The sequence below is a fragment of the Temnothorax longispinosus genome, chromosome 11 (assembly GCF_030848805.1).
Source record: "Temnothorax longispinosus isolate EJ_2023e chromosome 11, Tlon_JGU_v1, whole genome shotgun sequence".
In the NCBI taxonomy this organism is placed as follows: domain Eukaryota; kingdom Metazoa; phylum Arthropoda; class Insecta; order Hymenoptera; family Formicidae; genus Temnothorax; species Temnothorax longispinosus.
The window spans coordinates 3,701,444-3,724,572 of record NC_092368.1 but is presented as its reverse complement, the minus strand read 5'-3'; the positions used below and the strand labels follow the sequence as shown (position 1 = coordinate 3,724,572).

Here is a 23,129-nt window from a genome sequence, read left to right as displayed (position 1 = left end):
TACTCGATCTCGCGGCTGTTAAATAACTTCTTCGCGGAGTGTTAAACGCGCGCGTAGCTCGACTCGTGCAGGTGTACGCGGGCCCCCTCTCGCCGGGTAATAATCGTCGATAAATTGGCGTATCGGTGCCGACGGTAATTAATTATTGCTTTGTGGTTATCGGCTCTCTTGCGGTGGAAACGACGAGTTGCGTGCGGATAATCCCCGCCGACGAAGATCCTTCTATATTGAAAGGTTCGCAGCCGCGAGAGCTCGAAGCGCAACGTAAATACAGAGCCCGGCGACCGCAAGGGACTCTCCGCGGCCGTTTTACGGCTAAAAGCCGGCCGACGAATGAAGATTACTGTTATTGCAAGTGGTAATTCGTACCTAATATTCCGCGATGTGTAGCGGCCGCCGAGGAGTTTACTATTGCGCAAACAAGTCGCCCGGTTTATCGGATCAAATTGCTTTTAACCTTTACCAAAGCGGTCCATTTGTCTAAATAGACAAACACTCTTTAGGGTGTCAGGAATAAAGAAATTAGGAATATTCGAAAGTCGGAAAAAGAGGCACGTATCATTAAGAAAAGAGAAAGATATTATTAAGATAATAACAATATAAAATAAAAACATAATATATGGTACATGGCAAGTAATTTTCTGTGCGACAAGAGATTTTGTGTTGACTCTTAAAATTTTACTTCGAAGCTCCTTTATCGATATATTTATTTCCAGTATTATTTTAGAAAGTTTAAACATATTACACTCTTCCATAATTGGGCGATGAACATTTTTCAAAAATACATTCAAATTTTTTTAAAGAAACTGTAATTAAATATTTTGAAATCTACTATATTAAGAAGAATTAAAGTTCACCTTTCACGGATGACTTTTGCGGATCGTTTTTAAAAATTTTGGAATTATACATTTGCCCAGGCGCAAATTAATGCCGTATTAACGGTTAACAACCAGGGATTGGCGCTAAACACTTTCCATATTGCACGGTTTAATAAATACGTCCACGTTCGTGAAGATATAAGTTCAGTATACGTTATTTTCTACAATTTATCACGCGTGTTGTAAAGATGCACATAGAGAGGCAAGAAATATAAACGCGCGATATAACCATGTGAAGCGAATTGGAGATGTAATCGCGGGATAATTTTACATAATGTATGCGCCGTATACGATATCAATCGTAATGCGTACTTTCGATACTTCATAAAATATATAAAATATATTTCATTTAAGATACAGAGGCAGGAGGCAGGAAGGTTGGTCGATGCGAGGCGAAATACGTAGAACAAAATGGAGATTGCGATCATTATGCATTGTAATTTATACAGAGAGTACTATAATAACTTACGATGTCAATTTGTACTAGGAAAACTGTATGCATGCAAGAGTGCAAGACGCACTCATTCGATTTTAGAGTTTATTTCTTTGTAAAGCTAAATTTTTTTCCTTTCTCTCTCTCTTGCACAAGGTAGTCGACGATCGAATGGCCGCGTTTACCGCAAAATGCGCGTGGTGTATATACGGGGCGAAATAACGAAGGACGTGAGGATAATTTACATATCGAACTGGATAATTCGTGGCACGTATTACCGTCAATCATTTTTGCGGCTGATCAATAACATCGACCGAAGCTTCGAGGATCATTTCTCTGATCTCAGGCCGCGGTTTAGACGTTATTAAATACAATATGACTAATGTCCTCGATTACGGCACGACGGTCATACACGGTCGGCGAGCGATGTAATGAGCGCGCGGTAGCGCCTGGAAAAAGGATAATTATCCACTTACGATGGGGCTTGCTTTAGTTTAGCGTTATTAGCGTGATGCCGGCCAGGAAAGCGGCGGTACGTGAAATTATAACCTGCAGTAACTTAAGGTAAACCAAGAGACTTTATTTACTACCGCGTTACTTCCTCGTTTGTGTATCGGTGAGCGTTTACCCTGTACAAGAGATCTAAAAATCGCGATGTGAATATTTCGATTTATCTTCGCCGCGCGCGTAATATACATTCGTATAAAATCGAAGTAACATTGAAAAGAACTGTTGTGCCATTAAAATCGTGAGATATTGGGATATTTGTTCAGTCGTTTTTATTATATTTATCAAATTATGTGAAATTCAGTTATACTGGCAGTCAGTTACACTTGTACGTATTTATTTCGCGCGGTATTTTCGCCCTGCTTTTAGCTTACAATTGTATTATATTAAACAATAATTAACTGTTCGCTTTGTATAAAACAATATTCGATAGAAGGGCTAACGAACTAGCTCTAAGGTAATATAATATTTTAGCAATAACACCCGTCTAGTTCGCCAGCCCTTCTATCGAATATCGTATTATATTAGCTAGGTTGAAATTTTGCTGTATTTTTTTTTACGTGCTCTTTTTCCGGTAAGGAAAGAGAAACGTGCACGGTTTACGTAGGGTTGTGTACGGCGATCAATTGCGGATTTTCGCGGAGAGAAAACCGGAAAAGTGGCGAGGCCATAATACCGACGCGCCGGATTTCGCCTTATGCCGAATGGACAATTAATTCTTCGCGCGCGCGGCATCAACGTGCAAAATTGATAGCCGGCACCTGACATACCAGCCAGGTCGGTACTTCGTAACTGCCCATTACGAAGTTTATTACGGTTTCCCCGAGTACAACGACGGCTCTTACCATGGAAACGCGCTCGCGCGAAGGCGCACGTGGTAAATACGTGTCCGCGAATTACGCGGAGAAGGGACCTGTTAAAATGGCAGATGCTGGGTCTCGCATTCCCGTTAGGTATAAATAACTCTGATCTCAACTGCGCGCGCGGAGAAGACCCTTATCGGAAAGCCACGAAAAATTAGCTGCAAATTTATTAAAATATCACGTCGGGATATTTTCGTCGATGCGGCGTATACGTTGCGCAAAGCACGATTTCACTACGAGTGGTGTCGAAAAGAATTTTATTCTATTTTATTGGACAAATGAAATCAATTTAATGTATCTCTATTTTAATTATTTTTCTTTTTCGTGCAAGTTTTATCTGTTTTAAAACTGCATTTATTTTAACAACGGTTGACCGTCGTTATAATAAAATAAACCCTTCGCCGGCGAGTTACATGCGCCGAGCGCACAATCTTCGCGTCGTACAATCACATCCTGTAGAAATTCGCGTGTATCTTGAAAAGAGAGCTCGACTTCCTGTCGCCCCGTGCGTCGTGGCGCAACGATTAATCACCGTCGACGGCAATACGTCGCTTTATCAGCCGATTACTTTTCCCTTGCGTCATTAAAATCGGAAACAATCTACGTAATATAATTGTAAAGCTGGCTTTTCTCGCGCGGAACGTTCGCAGAGCGCGTTATTTATAATCGATCGCGATGCCGAACTGTCGAAGGAGCTCGCTTATCGCGCGACCGACGCGACGATATATTATCATCGATAGCTGGATACCTATAACCACCGCCAAATGGATTACGCTTAGATTTACGTCGATGTGATTGAACGGCGCGGGACTGCGTGCACGACGCTAGGCGGCTGAATCGGCGTGCATGTAAACGGGGACATTTGCGCGTATAAACGCAGCAGATTAGCACGATCTATGCAAAATAAAACACCTCAATAAAACACCTTAATGCGACGTCTCCAAGTTAATTTGAGGCATTAATCAAGTGAGTCATTTTAATCAACGCGATTTTCTCAGAACCTCACCTCACACCTCTCGTGCCGTATCTTCCAAGTTGCTTTAACACAACCGCGATACGATCTCATTTCCGTGCCGCACAATGAAAATTGTCCGATGATATCTTGATATATATTTAAGAATAAAAACAAGAATTTAAACTGGATTAATTAAAGTAGATAAAACATTTATATCGTTATTGATTTTAAATACTGTTTAATATAATTTTATATTATGTATCGAGATCTTCGCGATGTTGTCTCGAATGACATCGTTTCGATGCACCGTTTATTCCCGTTCAACCATCTTCAGCTTCTCAACATTCATTTAATTTCCGATTAAAATCTTAATCGGAGACACTCCCTTTCTTCATTATTCCGCTAATAGAGTTGTCGAATAAGCGATAAATCGCGCGTCACGAAAGCGATTTTTCATTAACGTCCACACATACGTAAACGCGAGAATTTCCTTGCGAGAGGAATTGAAAACTTTGCAGGCTCGGCGCAAGTAGGATGCAGGTTCGGCGCAACATAAAAGAGCGTACGGAGATAAATATTAATCGGTTCTGAGGCCTGTACGTACGTAATTTAGAATCGAGTTATCGGAATATGTGCGCGCGCGCGTCGGCTCCTTCGGACAAAATTAATAACGATTTGCGGTAATGGGCGGCCTCCCGTAAATTACGAATCGATGAACGGGCCTCGTTTTTAATTTTGTACGCCGCGCGAGGCGGCGAAAGTGCCGCGGCTCGCAAGGAAAACATCGTCGCGAAACGGCGAGATATAACTGTAATTGAACGGCTCTTAAATATTCATCGAGCGCGGTTCATTCACGTTAACTCCCGTTCGTCGTTGCTATTTTAGTGACTATACGGCTGAACGGATAAAAACGAGCGTCAATGACACGGCAGTGATAAATGTCGGTCCTTAAGCGCGATCGGCCTCCGCTTGCAGTGAGGTTTTACTACGCTTCAGCGATCCTCGATTTTTATATCGGATCGTGCCGGAAGCGGTTTCCCTCTCGCGGTCGTTTCCGGTCGTGTACCCGTGTACAGCGGTGCGCTGATGGCGAATATAAAAACCGCGGCTGTGAGGTGGATAATAATTCATAGTAATGACGGCGGCGACGAGTATGTTCTGGAGAGGATAATTCAGTATTATATAGCACTATATTATAGAGCTTACAGACGTACGAGGTGTTTCCAAATTAGTGGGAAGTATTGCGATGGGGAATTCAGGACACAAAAATTAAAAAAAAAAGTTTATATAAATATATGTCCGATATGACTTTGTTTCCGAGTTACAGCCTGTTTTATTTTTTAATTTAGAAATAATTTAGAAATACCCTGTATATTACATTTTTTTAATGTCGCGCACGATAATTACTGAATATTGCGAAAATATGGATTGCAGAAAGGGAAGCCAGCGGTTCTGGGGTCGCACGCGGTGCTCCGCCGATTTCGGAGACAGTTAGTCCGGAGGACGAGCCGGAAACGGACGATACCGGAAGCACGAGTGGAAATGGCGTCTCGCCGGTGGTGAATCCTCTGCTCCAGGAGCGTTCGAATTGTGAGGAGCTGAGGCACGTGGTGTGCCACCTCGAGACCAAGGATCTTTGGGACAAATTCAACGAGCTCGGCACGGAGATGATCATCACAAAGACCGGCAGGTAAGGTTAAAGTACTTTAAATTATCAACTTCCGCTGTCTAAGAGGCTGATCGATATCTGGATCGTAACGCTGGTTTATTTGTCGATATCGATGATAACTGTGAGCACTTCAGATTGGACATCGATAAATTTTAATCACGCCATCGGTGATCGTCGAATTTTCAAGTTCAACGATGTCGTTAAGACGTACAATTATTAATTATTGCACGTAGTTAAATCGTTTTATTTAGTATATCACAATTTCAATTTTGAAGTCAACTTTATTTTTAGTATCTGATGCATATTACGTAATTCTGCATTGTGTAACATGATTCGGTAATACGTACAAATCGCACGCAATCTGCAGTTATCTCCGCCAGCGTCAAAGTTGACATAACGAACGATAAATATAAAATTGCGTGCAACAATACTTGAGAGCCCGAGATATGATTGTTATTTTGTTGTACGTTGATGCCGAGATAGAATGGGAACAGTGTCGCGCGTGTTTTGCGACGATTAATCGAAGGCTCGCAGTCGGAAACAATTCCAGACTCGTTTCTCGGGGGGAAGGGGAGGGGAAGGAGATAAACGCGATCCCCGAGGCAACCAGATGCTCCGGGGAATTCCCTCGGGACGATGTACCGCTAATGCATCGCAGGCTGAATTTCTCTCCTGGACAACGTCGGGGCGATTGACTCTTTCTCATTACTCGCGGCCGCTCACCCCTTCGGTCCTCGTCCCGAAACCGCCGTCGCCCCCGGGGCGATGTCGCTGCAAACTCAATCACGTCCTGCCACGGGTCATGACGCGACACCCACGAAAATTCCCGGGGGGGGACCCGGCGATAGAAACGGGCTAGGGTTAGGGCGAGAGGTGTCGTTACCCTGAGCAAGCTGTCACTCGCCTGACACGTTACACCGAAACATAAGCAAACGTCCTAATCGCATTGAAATTACGATCCTTTAATCGCGGGTATCGAGCGAGGAAAGAGGGGAAAGAGAACGATATTATTCGGGGAACAATCAGCAGTCTAAAAGTTTGTTGAGATCAATCTTTTACAATACGTGATGCGAAAACTATAACTCTTGGCGAAATACGAATTAAGTAATGATAAAAATATGAAGTGACACGAGTTCGAAAAGATCTCGTCACTGTTTTAAGAAAGATAACATTTTCAAAGCTGTAAATTTTTTGTCACACAGCAAAGTCCATTACCTTTTGCAATTTTTATTTTTAAGAAAAAATTTGACTTGTGAAAGAGGAAAGAGAAAGAAAATTGGCGAGAATATTAGTGGAATCGATGCAACTATCTATCCTGCGGTAAACCGACGTTATTTAACAAGTGACTGGAGATCGCGAATAAAAAAAAAAAACGTTATAAACGCGGTATGGAGCACGAACTCGGAAACGGCGGGAGAGAAAAGAGTAAAGACTTAAACGTAAAACTTCTCAATTGGTTCGGGAGTATAAAAACGCAGCAAGAAGTAATCGGTTAGGTGAAATGTAAGCTTTAACACACGTGTACGCGTATAACATTTCCGCTCGCGAGCCTCTTTGTGAGTAAACAAATTCAATTGCGGGTAACAAGAAAGTAACCTAATGCAACATATCGTACAAATAAAAGGATAAGAACACACACACACACACACACACACACACACACACACACACACACACAAATATACTTCAGTAATATAAAACTGCGAAAGAGTTAAGATTACCTGAGCCCAGGGAGGCATAGACGGAAAGGGGAGAGGGTCTCGTGGAGAGGGGAGGTAGGAGAATAAAAAGCGGAAAACGAGCTGGTGGCAAGCTGGCGGGTTAAATTGCTATATTGACCGTCAGTCAATTAGTCGGGCCGGTGTAGAAACCGGGCGAGCTTATGCCAGTTTATAAGGGTCCTTGGGACAAGCGGTGGCGATCGGAGGCGTGAGGATTCGAGTGGGATCACACTGTGAGGGGAGAATTCTAGGGAGGGATCTCTCTCAGGGCTGCCTATTCGCGGAAGGCAGTCGAGAAGTTTTATGTTCGCGGTTTGTCTCGAGGCTCGCGATATACCACCTTCTCAAACATATATCTTCGACTTAACGACGGAAATGCTAACATTGGACGCGCGAAGTTAACTATCGAGGTAGAATAGCCTTTTGTATCGATGTGATGTTCTTATAAGATGAATTGATCGTAGAATAAGAAACGCATTTTTAACATAATTGCAATTCGCGTTATTTAAAAAAAAAAAAAGGTAAAATGTGGCGAGTCACGTAAGTAAAATCCTGTTTATCGGTCGATAATCGTGAAAGAATTGCATTTAATTGAATTATACTACAAATTACAATCGTAATACCGTACCGTATAATTTACACTTTTTTAGTTTTTTTTTAGTTCCAAAATTTTCTTTTATACGCATTTACCAAGTATTAAGGGAGGATTAAGAATGCCAGCCCTGAGCTACGGTCTAACAAGATGGGGTGCGAGAATGGGTCGCGTAGAATAACACTGGCGGAATTCTCAAGGAACCGAGAGACTTTCCGGAAGAAAAAGGAGGCGGAAAAGATGGGAGGGACGACGCGGCCGACGCGCGCCTAATTGCCCGCCACGACGGGCAACATCCCTGCTCTTTATTCGTCGTAGGTTTTCCCCTTCGGCGGGGGATTCGTTCCTCCAGCTGGATGCGCGCCTACTCGTGCGTCGGTAATTAGATCTGCGTCTTAGCGACATTGGTCGGCGCTCCCTTCAGCCGTCAACTTACCGCCCCTTATCGTCCCTTAGACTTTCCGCTAGGCAGTCCTGGAACTACCCTCACGGCGACCCCTACTCTTGTCTTTCTTCCATTACGCTTCTCGCTGTCTATGGAGATTTTCAGGGCAGAGTTCAACCTCCTTGCTCATGCTTTGCTCATAGATTTCTTGACTGTGGCAACTTTTATGTAACTTCTGTTGCAAAATGCGAAGTTGTAAAATATTGATCGTGTAAATTAGTGAATTATATTTAATCGTGGTTATACATTTAAGACTATAAACACTTGTCCTTTATTTCATTTAATGAATATACAATTTAAATTTTTATTTTATATACCGATAACCGTAATTTTATATACCGATAACATTTGCTAAACGCTAAAGAATAACTGCTTAAAGAATAATTGGCTTAAAAATCTCTATCAGTGTAAATATGTTTTGTTTAAAAGATGTGTAAAAGACAGTCTATTATTTTTAAGGATTTCTATGTTTCCTGGTGCTCAGACTGAGTTTTCTGACACATTTTGCATAAAGCCACCATCCTCTCGGCGAGACGGGAATTTGGCGGATAATCCGGTGGAAAAAAAGTCGCAGGCATTCTTGATGTTTGTGCCCGCGTCACGAGAGAAATGGTCGTGCGAAAGGGGGGAAGGAGGGTTGAAAATCAGGCACAAACGAGGGAGAGGGGAGCTGGGGGCGGTGTGGTGCGAGGGTGAGGGTCCACCTTCTCCCTCGTTCAATTCATTAACAAAAGACGGCTTGATAAATAAAAGCATTACTCACACTCGTGGCGCTGGCGGGATGAATGCATACCGAGTCGACAAGGACCGAGGAGAAGACGTAGATAAGATCGGCGGGTGTCCCCGCGTTTTAGTGGTCGAGCAGCGGGGGGCCCGACACGGTATTAATGTTTGGCCTCCGAGGCAAAACATTCACGCCAGGTCCTTTGCCCCCGCGGTCCCCTCGCCACTAATCCCAAGTCCGGGCCCGTCACCCCCTCGTCTCCTCTGCCGGTCCCCTTTCTTCGCTTATTCTCTTCTCGTGCTCCTTCAATGACCGTGAGCGAGTCAACCCTAAAATTATCGCGAACCATCCCGGATCATTGATTGTCGCGACGCTTTTGTTTTATTCGAAATATCCAAAGAGAATTCTGGTTCTGTCATTAGCAGAAGACGGAGAATCAATTAAGTCTCAATTATTACTTAACAGTCATAAATGTTATTCTAAGAACTGCTTTATAACAGAATCGTTAGAAAACAGTTTATGGTTTCTCAGCTAATTAATAACGATTTAAAGAATTGCTAAGAATTTAAAGAATAGCTTTGATTTCCGATTACTTACGAAACGATTGATAAAACCAAATTATCATTAATTTGGACGACGATTACGTTAGTAGTTGGAAACTGTTTGGGAGTAGTTGTTAGTTTTGATAAGAATTCTAAGGAGTTCTCCTTTGACGGATGATACGTTCGTGTTTGCGCAGGCGGATGTTTCCGACGTGTCGTGTCTCATTTAACGGACTGAAGGCGGACAGCCGATATGCGGTCCTGATGGACATCGTGCCGGTCGACAATAAGAGATATCGGTACGCATATCACAGGAGCTGCTGGTTGGTGGCCGGAAAGGCAGATCCGCCGGCGCCAGCCCGGCTCTACATCCATCCGGATTCGCCTTTCACGGGCGAGCAGCTCCGAAAGCAGGTCGTTTCCTTCGAGAAAGTCAAGCTCACCAACAACGACATGGACAGGCATGGGCACGTGAGTATCTTTAGAAAAATCTTCCTCATCCCCCCGTTCGCCCTGTCTCATTAAGATCAATCGCTGAACTCGCGCAGATTGGCACAATAATTGAATTGCTATGATAATTTCCGTCAATTTTCGAAGGACGTTGAATAAGTAAAGACGAGAGGAGGAACGACGGAAAGTGTATTAGTTTCGTGTCGCTGATCGAATTAGCTTTTCAAACTCAATGAAGTTGTGAATAAAAACTTAGCAGTTCAACGCTGATCATTTTGTATGAATTATCTCCGTACTTCCGGCGTTTCTATATCGGCTCGCTATAAAAGGCAAAATCCGACGAAGTGCAGACTCCAATTCGCGTTGCGACGGATGTGTTAAGTTTCTTATTGGATTAATTAATTAATAAGCCTCGTTCGACTGTCTATTTCGCGCACGAAGGCATCCGGTTAATTCCTCGTGACACTTGTCAGACCGCCACGAAGATCAATCTCTATTATTAAGTTCTTACAACTGTAAGATGAATAATCGCGCGATTCGCGCGCGTTTACGTAGTAACGCGCATTGATTTCCCAAGACGAATGTAAAATTCCTTGCCGTCGTTCTGAATGATCCGCGAACCGGTGATAAGTGAGATAGAATAAAATTTGCTTGCACCTTATTTCTCCTTTCCAGGTGTAACCCGAGGTGTAACCCTAGTATTAGAAAGGATAAATAAGAAAAGAAAACATATCGATTATAATTTTATGTGTGAAAATAGAAAGGCACAAAATTATAATTATTTTATAATATTTCGTTGAATAATTTTTATAATCTTTTTAATATCTTTTTTTAAGTTTATTTGAAAAAAGTGGGTGTTTCATATATCGATAGAAAAGCGTTGATATTTAATATATTGATATTTACAGTTAAGAAAAATATTCTGCTGTATTACTAGGATTATGTTTAAATCTCATGATTGCCGTAAAGATATACCTATATATTTTTTAAAGATAAAAATTCGATAAGTGATTAAAATTTCCTAAATCTCCATGTCTCAAGAAACAATATTCCATAAAAAAACAACCACGTCTTCGAAAAAAAAAAAAAAAAAAAAACAGCACCCTGTTTAGCTGGTTTTCATTATCGCATGTGCAGTGAGAACTCTATCGAACTGTCGACATTTTCTGACGGACGGGGAATTTTCCACATTTTCTCGCAATAGGGGAGAGGGAGGAGAGGGGTAGTAGACGCGATCGTCCCGAGACATCTCGCGCATTAAACTTTTACGCGTTACTCGGCGCAGCTGCGGCTAAAAGTACGACATTGTCGGCATCGAAGACAGCGAGTGCACGCCTACCGCGTCCTCCGGTTGTTGCATTAATAAATCGACCGGCGATCGATTGTTAGGTTCAACAAAGTTCAGCAAAGTGGAACGCAACACGGCGGCATTTCGCCTTGTCGCGTAAAGCGTTTATCTTACCCTCCCGCATTTCACATCGTTTCGAAATACATTTTTCTCCGGATAATTTTCTTTTTCCGTAACCACACACAGCGTGACACGGCCAGGCTTGCATAAGCGACTTTGCAGCCGGTAAAGTTCAACGGTGATGACATTGCGAAGCGCTTATAGAGAATTTTGAAAGGCTTGAAGTTACAAGAAAATTGAAGTGATGACGTACGAGTGATTTTTCAATACGTAGAGATTGTATTCGCATTTGGAAAGAATATCATGGTATCTATAGAGAGTGAGAAAGAGAGAGAGAGAAAGAGAATTAATTGAGTCAGTTCCTCACGTTGCTCTGAAATCAAAAAGCCATCAATGATGTCATCACCGCAAATTCAACCAACCTCGCGACCCACCGCACGTCTCGTTTACGAAAAGGAGAAAAATGACGCCGATAAAACGAATTTCATCGTAGCGCGATTTAGTCGCTTCACGGGATAATTTGACAGTCCGTTGTCTCGTTTGTCATAAGACACGGGAATCTCAGCCGCGTCTTCGCCCACCTCGCTCTTCTTTCGGTCCCCTCCCTCCCCTCCCCCCCTTCTTCCGTCTCATTGTCAGCCCGAGATCCTCTTTCTCGCCGGCGCATCGGGGCCCTTAATTCATCGGATGACTGACGTAAATAGGAACTCCGATCGGGGCAGCGCTTCTTCATGGTACTCATTTTGTATTCAGGGTATTACACGCTGCCAGACGCGGGCAAAGTGATTCTTTTGAACGGTAACGGGGATCGCGCCCGGCCCCGAGACGCTCCTAATTCATACGCTTTTTCTTCCCGCCGTTGTTGTTAATGCTATCGCACGCCCTCGGCTTCGTCGCCGATTCAAATCCCCGAACGACCAAAGTCAACGCAACGTGAAACTCGATGTAATCTCGCGTCTTCGTCACCGGGAAAAGATGAGCCGTCAGCGATTCGAGAACCCTAATGGTGCCCTTCGAAATGAGGGCTGGAAATGCGAAGCACAAAGAGACGCGTGAAACTGTCTGACGATATACATATCGTTTAGTCGAATCGTTCAATTACTTCATTCCTTTAATTGGACGGAAATCGGACACTCGCGATTTTTGCGTCGAGAGATCTCTCGACTGCAACGTTATTTCCATCCATCTCTTTGAATTATATCACTTGAGAAAGAACAGTCGTTTAAATTTCACGTGTGCAAATGATAATTTATAAATAATGATAAAAAAACGTATCGAAAACTGAAGAGCATCATTTATAGATGAATGACATCAGACACATTTATAGCGTTATGCACTTGGCATACAAAGATCAGATACATACCACGAACGTTTTAGATCGTACGAATAACTATTGTAAAACTCCCGTCACTTCATTGCAGTGACGGGCGCGAGCAGAGGGATGAGATAAAGGGTGAGAAGCGTCTGTTTGGAAAATCGCGCGTTTACCGGGCTCCCGCGTTTACTTGCGAATGTTCACAATTTAGTTGTACGCCGGCGATACAGTTGCGATAATTTGCAGCTGGTCCTGAACTCCATGCACAAGTACCAGCCGAGGATCCACCTGGTGAAGCGGCCGGACTCGGGCACGGCGAAGCAGATCGTGGACCTGGAGAAGGAGCCGCACAAGACCTTCGTATTCCCGGAGGCCATATTCACCGCTGTCACCGCCTATCAGAATCAGCTCGTAAGTTTCACTTTGTTTCTCGCTACCGTTGTGCACTCCCGCCTTTCTTTTTGTCCGCTCGCTCTCTTTCTCTCGCGTCTTCCCGCACGCTCCGTCCTTCCTTCGCCACGGCGGGCCTGTAACCGTCTGTCCGGTCGTCCGTCCGGTCGCCTCCGGTCCTCCGCGTCTCGCCACGTCTCGGCCGCACGGGACTGGTTCCTCCATTTCGCCCGCCGCGGCTCTCTTTCATCCTCGATAATCGTTTCTGTCGAGAGCGAGCGAAGACACTGGCGTAACACCTCGCGGATACGTCGGCGTTAACGAGTGCCGCTGGATACGCTGTCGTATCGAGCTCGCGTATCGAGAGATCCGTTTGCTTCCTTTCTGCGTATCGAATACAATGATACATGAAATATTTTATACCTTTTGCTAATATTTTTTTAAACATTATACATTGCGTTCTACTTGTTAATATTCGCTGTCGCGATTTGATAACGATTTCCCATCTCACAATTTATATGAAGTGAGAAACATATCTTTTTTCATAGATTTATGATATATCGAATTCGAATCAATACAATTTTATTTTTTTTATTAAGTAATATATAAGAGTTGGATATATGCAGGACACTGTAGCTTAGAATACATTTTGTGGGACTCGCAAATAGACAAATAGGCTACGACGAGCGAGGTAACAGATGTATACCAGAGGAACGTGATATTCCTCAAATAGGCTCGCCATTGTTAGAACACAGCGTGCAACTACCAAAAGGCGTACTTGCAACAGTCGAGACAATCATAAGGAGAGTAGAGTGCCTCCGTCTCCGTCTGCCAGTCGTAGTCCCGATCTCTCGACGAGCCGTCTTCCGTGTCCAAGTTCAGATTCCGTGTTCAGCGCACGAGAACGACGGGCATTATCGTATTTCACGATAGTCGTTTAGAGCCGACCGCGGCGTCATGTGTGGTCCAGGTCAGCGTCGTTCGCATTCCACGGGCGTCGCGGCGCGTCCCGTTCCACCGCCACCATCGCCGCCGCGCCGTCGAGCAGGCTCAGTTTCGTCGTTCCCCCCCCCCCTGCGCCGCGGCGCGGCGGCGGAGCGGCTGGAATTTCGGACCTCGACGTAGGTAAGATCTATGATTCTCAGAGGCGACAACGGACAACTATCTGGCATCGTTTCCGATGCTTATCCCGGTCCCGTTTAATCGATCTCTCTTCTTGTTGCCGCGAGAAGCAGCACGGCGGTCGTGGAATCCCCTCGAGGGATGACAGGCTTTTTTTTCCGAGGGAGAACGCACAGCTCGAGTTCGATTCGGGCGAAATTCCTCGCTTTAATTCTTGAAGAGCTGTGACGCACGTGGCATGATATGCCGCTTGTTTCTGTTATCAAGAACAAAAATCTTTGTATTATAGAACGATCGCATTTTTATTTAGCACGACTAATTTCTTTTGTACTTTAATTAAATTTATTAATTAAATTATTAATTAAATTAATTATTTTGCGAATGTAATATTTACTTGGAGTTTGAATGTTATACTCTTTTTATTATCTTCTCTTTAGTTTCTCATTAAAAAACTAATATCTGTACTTGGATGCTTTAAAGAGAAATGATTTTAACGCGTATGAAATATATACATAACAATAATCGTGACTCCAATTAAAAATAGGAAAGAGTTAACGCCTAATCTACCATGAGATATAATTCTGATATAATTAAGTTTCTCGCATAAGTATCGAGTGTTCGATCATTATCTACGTTGTCCGATCGTTGCTTAGGCTTGTCATCGTTTCGACGAAGCTTTTGACGAAGACGGCGCGCTTCGTCTGCCGATGCAGACGAAAACTGACGGAATCGGCGTTGGGGACTCTAACGGGTGGTCCCGGGGGCCCTCGACGGCTACGACGACGACGACGACGAGGACGACGCGGCTGTTGATGATGATGATGAGGTGCGAAGAGACGCCCCGGCAATTACCTCGGGCCAGTTTCTCTTCCACGGCGTCCTCTCTTTTGTGCCTCTCGCTTTCTGCGTCCTCTCGTCTCGTCATTATCGTTCTTTGCGGTTTCCTCGTCGCCTCCGAGCTTCTTCCGTCTGCCTGTGTGTCGCCGTTTCTTTTTTTTTCTTTACCCCACGTCTTCCTGAACAGACGCGTCGAATGTCGTCGACCGATCGTCATCTCGATCATCGAGGCCTTTTCGGGATGATAGCCAGCATGTTGAATGCCCTTTCGTGCTGAGCAGAAGTCAGAGAGAAGCTTCGCAGGATTTCACGTTTATATAAAGTATTTTCTAATATTCCTTGTGCCTCAAGCGGCGTTCTCTCTGATCTTTTATTGATCATTAATTAATGATCTGCGTTAGGGAAATTATAGAGAAGGAAATATGGTAAATTAGCGAGAAATCCTTGAATTTTTTTTTCTGACAGCAACATCGATCAGAACGTGCATTCCACAAACATGGCGGCGCGTGCGAAAGTTGCTGTTCTCCATGACTTTTCAACGAGTTCAAAAATAGACGGGGTAGAATAAAGCGATAAGAGAGGGAGAGGAGAAAGAAGCAGTGGGCGATCATCGCGAACGTCGACGGTGGGCACGGGCACCGCGGTCGAACAAGAGCAAGGAGATGAAGAAGGACAGAGGTGCATCGTGGAATGCGCGTTAGTGACGTAGAAATGCAGTCGAGCGCGCGACAGACGGCGGATGTTGCATGGTAGATGGATAAGTAGATACGACTTGTTTAGAATGTGAAACAAGCCCCCCGAGATTCGGTGAAAAAGGAGGCTACAGTTGTTGACAAGATCGGGATCGGCGATATATTAAAAAGACCGCACGGAGAGATAGTTGATGGGCTTACCAGGGATATACGAGCCTGAAATAGTTGCAGGCAATAAGATAAAGCGGGAATATTAATAACATTAGTGGAATGCAGGTGGAAAAAAATGAATGATGCCAGTAATTTCAGCGCCAACAATGTAAACGGTCAAGTTTTATTTTAACATTTTATTTACATTTGATTAATATAGTACACGGTTCGTCATTTCGATTTTGCTTGTGACCAATATCGAGGAGATTCTTAAATATTTTATAGTTCACAAAAAGACTCTCGTGAGGTTCTTGCGTGAAATGTGAATTGCCACGATCAGCACGAGTTGGTAAACGATCTTGGCGCTTTGATTTGGACTCCCCATCTGCGCTGGTACATACATATCCATATGTACAATCTACCGATTTTTGGTACCGGATTCCCCGTTCGGTATGTGCCGGCTCGAAAGCCATTCGTCGCGGTTAACGCGTTCCTCGTCACTCGTCGTCGTCGTCGTCGTCGTCGTCACAGTCATCGTCACAGTCATTGTCGGGGGTGCGCTCGTTTAGCGAGGCACTGCCTTTTTTCCCTGCGCCGCCGCGTATCGTTGCGGATGGCGCTTTTTTGCCTTCTACTTCCCCGGGCAGGCTTCGCGCTTCCCTTCTCGAGCCTCGTAACGACCTATGCGACCAACTCGATTCGTCTTTCTCGCTCGCACCACGTCATAATTCATATCCTAACTGCCGCCTCTCTTCCTTCCCTCCGGCCGCGCGCTCGCCGGGGAGTTCCTCCATCCGTTCTGCCGGCTCCTTATCGCCCCCTGATGTCGCCTCCTCTCTCTCTCTCTCTCATGGTAGCGTGCTCTTCGTCGTTTTCCACCTCTCCCCTCGCCCTCCTTCTCGTCGTTGTGGACATCCATTATGCGAGCTAACGCTTCCACGGCCGGACTCCGTCGGAGACTTTGGCGTTCCTCGCTTCTATATGATTTTTCTGAAACGCAAATGAGTTATGAAGTCTCGTTAACGATAATTTCAAGAGCAAACTCAAGTTCAATATATCTATCTTTAATTACACACACACTGCGCTATTCAACTTAATTAGAAATCAAAACGTTGTGAAGAAGAATGCTGCTTCATTAAATTTTCATTAAAGAAAAGTTGAATTTTCCAATTTAATTCACTTCGAAGAATTTATTCTTTAAATATATTTATCAGATTATTTATGTCCAATGTCATAGATTGTCGTCCTCAACGAGAGTTTTCGACTTTTCAGACTTACGTCAGCACGACATCCGTCGTCGTAGTCGTATCTTTCTGCCGTTCGTTATTTGCAACGACTTTACCTCCACAGATTTCAATTCTTTTCGTTGCTTTGCATTAATTTATCGACGACGCAGTCGACGCTTTCGTGGTCATCTATTATTCGCGAACCCCGCACTTTGTATTCGCTTTCATTGCTCTTGCTACTCTGAAAAGGTGCCCAGGCACTTCTCACTTTTAGAAATTTATTTGTCAACAAAGTGGCACTCCGCTTTGTAGTATTTCTGGTCGTCGTGTTGGAAGTCCAACTCGTCGCGCGGCAAGCTCGACATTTCTCGACTGCATGCGATATTACGATCCATTTTCATCTATTCTGCTTCTCATTGTTATCTTTATTAAGCTCAAATCTCTCTGACTGCCCACAAGTTACGTAGTGTATTTCTTTGGTGCGGAGAGATATCTATTTAGAGCTGTTGTCTTTGGATCAGCGAATTATACATTTGACTTATAATGATCAATATGTAAGAGCTCGCTTAAATCAAACACCGAATGTCAACAAAGATTAGCCGCGTTGAGAACTGTATATAATTTGCCAAGAATATATCCGTCAAATAATTAATGAGAGTATTGTAATATGATATTTAAGCAAATGAATGAACCGCTGTGTGAATTCATCTTTATTTCTCTATGATTTCATTCAAAACAACATAATGATAACATTTTATATTATTTTTACTTGCCATTAGCATATTTTTTCCTCGCAATTTTAAAGAAGTTTTTAGTCAGGCGATTATAGGGTTTCGATATGTACGTCTCGAGTGAAATATGAGTTTCTTAACAGGAATTGCAACTCTATAAACTGAATTAATATAACGCTTGATCGATCACCTTGCAGTTATATCAAAACTAATTGAAATAATCATTTAAAATTAGAAGATTTAATAAATAATGTTTTTTTTCTTTCTTCCACTTTGCTTCTCGTTCCACGGCAGAATTAAGAAGAAACACACGTATGACGACCGCACGCGTTTCAGTTCCGAGTACCTAATTGCGCAAAGCGAAAACGGAGACGCGGGGAATAAAGAAGAACTCCTGATAATTACGCGATTACAAATAATTATTCTGTACGTCGCAGGACGCCGTGTCCTGCGGATGCGTAAAATTGTGCTTCCCGGCACAATGCGCGCTTTATCCGATATACTCGGTGACGTAATTGCGACACACGTTTAACGACGTGTTTGCGCACGCTCGTCGTATCCTCGTCGCAGGATGCGCGATTTCCCCCGCCTGCAAAATTGTCGTAAATTAGGTGCGTAAGTGCACATTAATAGTAAATGAGCGCGGTATGCTTTGCAATCGGCGCGACGCGGAAGTTACATTCAAGGTTGCGAAACATCATCGGGCGTCATCAAAATGGTTCTCCGTCGTTTTGTTTTCCTTCCATATTTATGATTATATATAGGAATCCTCGTTAATGCAAATTTCTCACAAAATATGCAAGAATCAGGCTCTTTGTTAAAAAGATATTTCAGTAAATATGTATGAACGTGGGTGTAAATTATTTTAAATTGATTGAAGAATAATTATATATTATCTTTGTCACTTAACTCGAATAAAATCGTGTCGTAAACATTTTGACTGAATTCATAAAATCCCGATGTAACGACACGCCAGAAATAATCGCTCGGCAGCGCCATAAACCCGTCGCTAGTCTATGTAGGGCAATGTCCAAAAATATGGGCGCGACTATGCCCCTTAACAATCGCCATATGTGTCGGGCAATAATTCAGACACTTGCCACCGCGTTCGAGCATTACCAAATGAGCCGAGCGGGCCGACTAAAGAGAGCAAACAGAACGCTAGAGAGGGGAATAAAAACAGGAAAAAGAAAAAGGTAGAGAGGAAGCAGAAGGAAGAAAGAAAGGAAGACGAGAAGCGACAGAGAATAGCGAGGAAGTTTAGTTCCACGAGATTTTGGATTTTTCAAGAAGAAGAATTCTATACAACATTTTCTAAAATTTTTTTCTAATTTTTACATTTTTTAATGTTAAGATTGTCTTTGGATTATTAAAAAGTTTGAATTTATGTTCCTTTTGAATCCGGAACATCTACGATATCTTTCTGGTTCTTGGATTATCTGACCGTCGAACAATCGAGTTCTTCGCACTTATATAAGTTTTTTTTCTTAAATCCTCGGCTCTGTTTGCGTCCTCTCCGTTTCCTCTCGAGGCCGAGGAAGCGAAGATCGACGTTCAAGAAAGGAAGGAGGAAGCAGAAGAGAGGCTGAAGAGGTCTTAGTGGCTGCAGGCGTCGGCGTCGGCGTCGGCGCGGGCGCGAGCGAAAGAAAACATAAATAATCGCGTTCAAATGAGACAAGGAGGAGAATGGGGAGGAAGAAGAAGAAGAAGAAGAAGAGAAAGGGCTGGGCCCCCTCTCGGAGCCACACACGGCGGCGTGCCGGTTGTGTGTCTCGACCTCGTCGAACCTGATGCCCGCCTGTGCGCAATACTACTCCGCCCTCTCTCGTCGCGCTCTCGGCGAAGCTGAAGAGGAAGCTGACACGGGGGCACAACGAGGATCTCCGCTGTGATCCGCCGCGCCGCACCGGGCCCCAAACGTCTTCACGCTCGTAGACGACCTATCTCGCCACTAAATATCGCTCGTCGCCCCACGTTTCAGGAGCGAGACACCTCGCGATTCGATGTCCCTCAAAGCTATGGACGGACTATATCAGAGCGCGAGATAAATCGCGTGTGAGAATTAATTAATTCGCGTTCCAGACAAGACAACACGCGCGTTGCGTGAGTGAGGAAATTAAAACGCGCGCTTTCGCTCGTCGACGTCGACGCGACGTTAATGATCGTGTTGATATCACACTTTTCTCGGGACCCTTTGACACCGGCGGCAGCAGGCGGCGGCTGCGTGTTGCTAACCGCCGCCGGGAATTAACGCTCAAGTGGTTGCGTGAATTTTCATGAGTTCGGTATTATACGCGATATCTAGTATACACTAAAAACATCGTTCCTGTCAGAGATAGAAGCGTTTCTTCCTTAGTGTATATGCAGGACATTTAAGACCTTCTTCGATTGTAATTTTAATGAGAAACATAGCGACTAATATCAGTGTTCTTTCTTCTGACTCTTTCTTCTGATTATTAAATATGAATAGCTCCGAGACTTGTAATGGAATATCTTTTCGCATAATAACTTCCCGCGAAATTAGGTACAAAAATAACTTGTTTAAACGCATTTATGCTTTAATTTTCTAAATTCAAAATGTTTAATATAATTATCCAGGATGTTCATCAGGAAGCATTAAAATATCATAGATGGTGATCTATACATTATTATAAAATATTTACTAATTACATATATAATTGATATTACAAAGAAAGAAGATAGCCGAAATATTTTATAGGCGTACAAATTTTCCAAATTCGAATGGATGATGCGTGGACGGGATTTCGGGACCACCCCGTTGACGAAGGCGTCGCGTTTGGATTAAAACGTCGCCCGCGGCGTTTGCGTCCGTCGCGACGTATTTATAAATCAGTCGGCGTATGATAATTTAATTTTATCGCTAGTCGTCACCAGTAACGGCAGAGCGGCGTTTCGGCGGCAAAGGGCGAAAAAAGGCGGCGAGATGGGCGAGTGAGCGTAGCGGCGCGAGCACACAAGCGGCACTAAATAGTGCGAGTGAGCGCGCGGGGCCCCCTCTTCCTCAATATGAGCGTGTCTCTATTAAATCTATTATTAGATACCCGGACCTCGGGTGCGAAAGCATCCCTTTCAATTACCTACGGCTTCATTTCGCGCGATCTCTACCGAGCGTGTGCGTCTCGAGGATACGCGTAAAGGGGGACGATAACGCTTCGACGAGTAAGCTCCTCGAAGGAGTTTCAAGGATCGCGAGAACTGAGGATATTATCTGGGGATCTAACGCGATCCAGATCGGAGGATCTGAGGATTTGAGGATGCTAGGATTAGAGGAAGGAACCGGAGGAAGTCGAGAAGTTAAGGGTCTAGAATCTGAGTAAATCTTATGTAAATATTAGAGGGTTCGAAAACTCGAGGATTCAAGAACTTTAGAATCTGCGAAGATCTACGTAAGTTCTAAAATTCGAAAGTTTAATCGAGAGCTCTTACATTCAACATTTGATAATCCAGAAACATGATAATCCCTCAGTATTAAAAAATTAGAATTGCATTAGGCAGTAGCCAATACAAAAATTAAATATTAAGATATATTTGAAATATATTATGCCACAGATTATAATATATACATCATTTTCTATAAATTTCAAAAATGCAAGAATTTGTTCTAGAAATGTAAAGGATTCATGATATTGCCATCGTCAGCGGACGTTATTACATTATATATTAGTATCTAAATTATTACATGGAATAACAATGCTTATGTGCTTTATTCTGTAGGTAGGTAGGTTTCCGTGACGTTTCTACCGTTTCCGATTAAAATCCGCCAGGCTGTCCATTACGCGGCATGATTTATCGTCACGTAAGACCGCTGCCGCTATTAAACGCGTGCACGGTAACGCACAATGCCGCGCTCGTACACGCATGCATTTTGACGCGATCGACAGGCGCATTCCCCGATAAACGGAATATTATCGTTGCGTGAAATAATGCCGACTTTATTCCGCGCTAAGCTGAAGTTTACGATGCTTATCCGCCGCGTCGCCGGTCGCCTCTCGCGCAATTAGTCTTGCAAATTCGATTACGAGCGCGCGCCGGAACAATACGCGCGCGAGGCGTTATCGAGCGGTTATTAGACGAGCCTTTAATCATTTCGCACGCACGCTCCGCCAGCGATTTTAATTTTAAATCGGCCTCGAACACGCACGCCTCCTCGAAATTTTCATAATGACTATCTTGCGCGCGCGCAATTAACGACTTTACCTATCCTATCAAAAATCTACGACGCCGCGAGTTAGCCCCGGGAGCCGGCAGAAATCAGCTGCTTATTATTCAATTACGGTGATCTTAATCGTTGAGCACGAAGATCACATGCCATAACTCAGATGGAATAAATTGCGGTGGCGTTGAAAAATATATTGCACATCATTTTAAAATACAATTCTCGCGCCTGGCAAGCGTTTCTCTTTATACGTATAATCTTTTATTAACGCAAAGTCCATGTTAATAACTCACGTTTGCATTAAGTAATTCTTATAACTTCATGACAGCTTACACGTACGTTAAATCATGTATCAGATAAAAGAATATCGTGAGATGACAAGACCTATTAGTCACTCAATTGTGTAAAAAGAAGTTTTAAAGTGCATATATTATTTATGGATTTGACGAACACTTTGGAATGTTCATTTTTTGTTACACCAAATGTAATTCAGATCTGTATCATTCTTAGAGCTTTATTTGTTTGCGTGAAGGGAAAAGCAGTAAATTTAGGGTTCGGCTTTTGATGTTTTCGACCGGTCGGTCCTTCCTTCGCCTTCTCTTGTTCCTTTGCGAAGGACTTCCTGGTCCCGGGTCCAATCGGATCCGCACGCTAACCGCGAGTACGTCGGCGTCGGAATATCCGGGCCCGCCCGGGTCCGCTCCGCCCACCGTGTTCGCAAATTCTCTCTCAATTTTCATCCTGGCCTGGCGCTCTGCAGCTGGACGTAATTGGCTACCTGTCCTTCGATCGGCCGTGCCGATCTGTCCTCGGGCCGCCGTGCCGCGCCGCGCCGGCCGGTCGACGACGGGGCCCGACGTCGGTGCCCTGCGTGCGTTCCCAACAGAAAATTGCTTTCCGCCACGCCGCGGACCTTGGAAACGCGCGAATTTCGCATTGAAGTTTTCGTCGCGTGACGCGCTTTGAAAGTCGAAGCCGCGGCGCTTACAAGTATACTGGGTGTCCCATCATTACTTCTTACGATGCGGGATCGCATTTTTTTTAACGTTCTCTCCGTATTGAACAAACATTGAATAATAACGCCAAAATTGGAATATAAAAAATCATTTTATTTTATATCGTTTGGAAGAAATTTAGTCAAAATTATTAATTGAAATTTTACAGTAGACCATCATGTAACATACACAGATATGTGTTCTATCGAACTAAAGTTAATTTGCGAAAGGATATAATTAGCATATAATTATATTTTACATCTTAAACTTTCGTCAAAGAAGTAAGATGATATTAAACTTTTTCTTT

The 23,129-nt window shown here is 43.7% G+C and overlaps 1 protein-coding gene across 2 annotated transcripts in view; it reads left to right on the top strand.

Moving 5' to 3' along the window:
* Window positions 1–23,129, top strand: part of LOC139822232 (uncharacterized) — a 46,552-nt gene that overhangs the window by 15,067 nt on the left and 8,356 nt on the right. For both annotated transcript variants that reach the window (XM_071793848.1, XM_071793846.1), the window contains exons 2-4: window positions 5,071–5,326; window positions 9,527–9,800; window positions 12,749–12,913. In XM_071793848.1, the coding sequence (XP_071649949.1) occupies window positions 5,071–5,326; window positions 9,527–9,800; window positions 12,749–12,913 (695 nt within the window). The remainder of the gene's footprint in view (window positions 1–5,070; window positions 5,327–9,526; window positions 9,801–12,748; window positions 12,914–23,129) is intronic.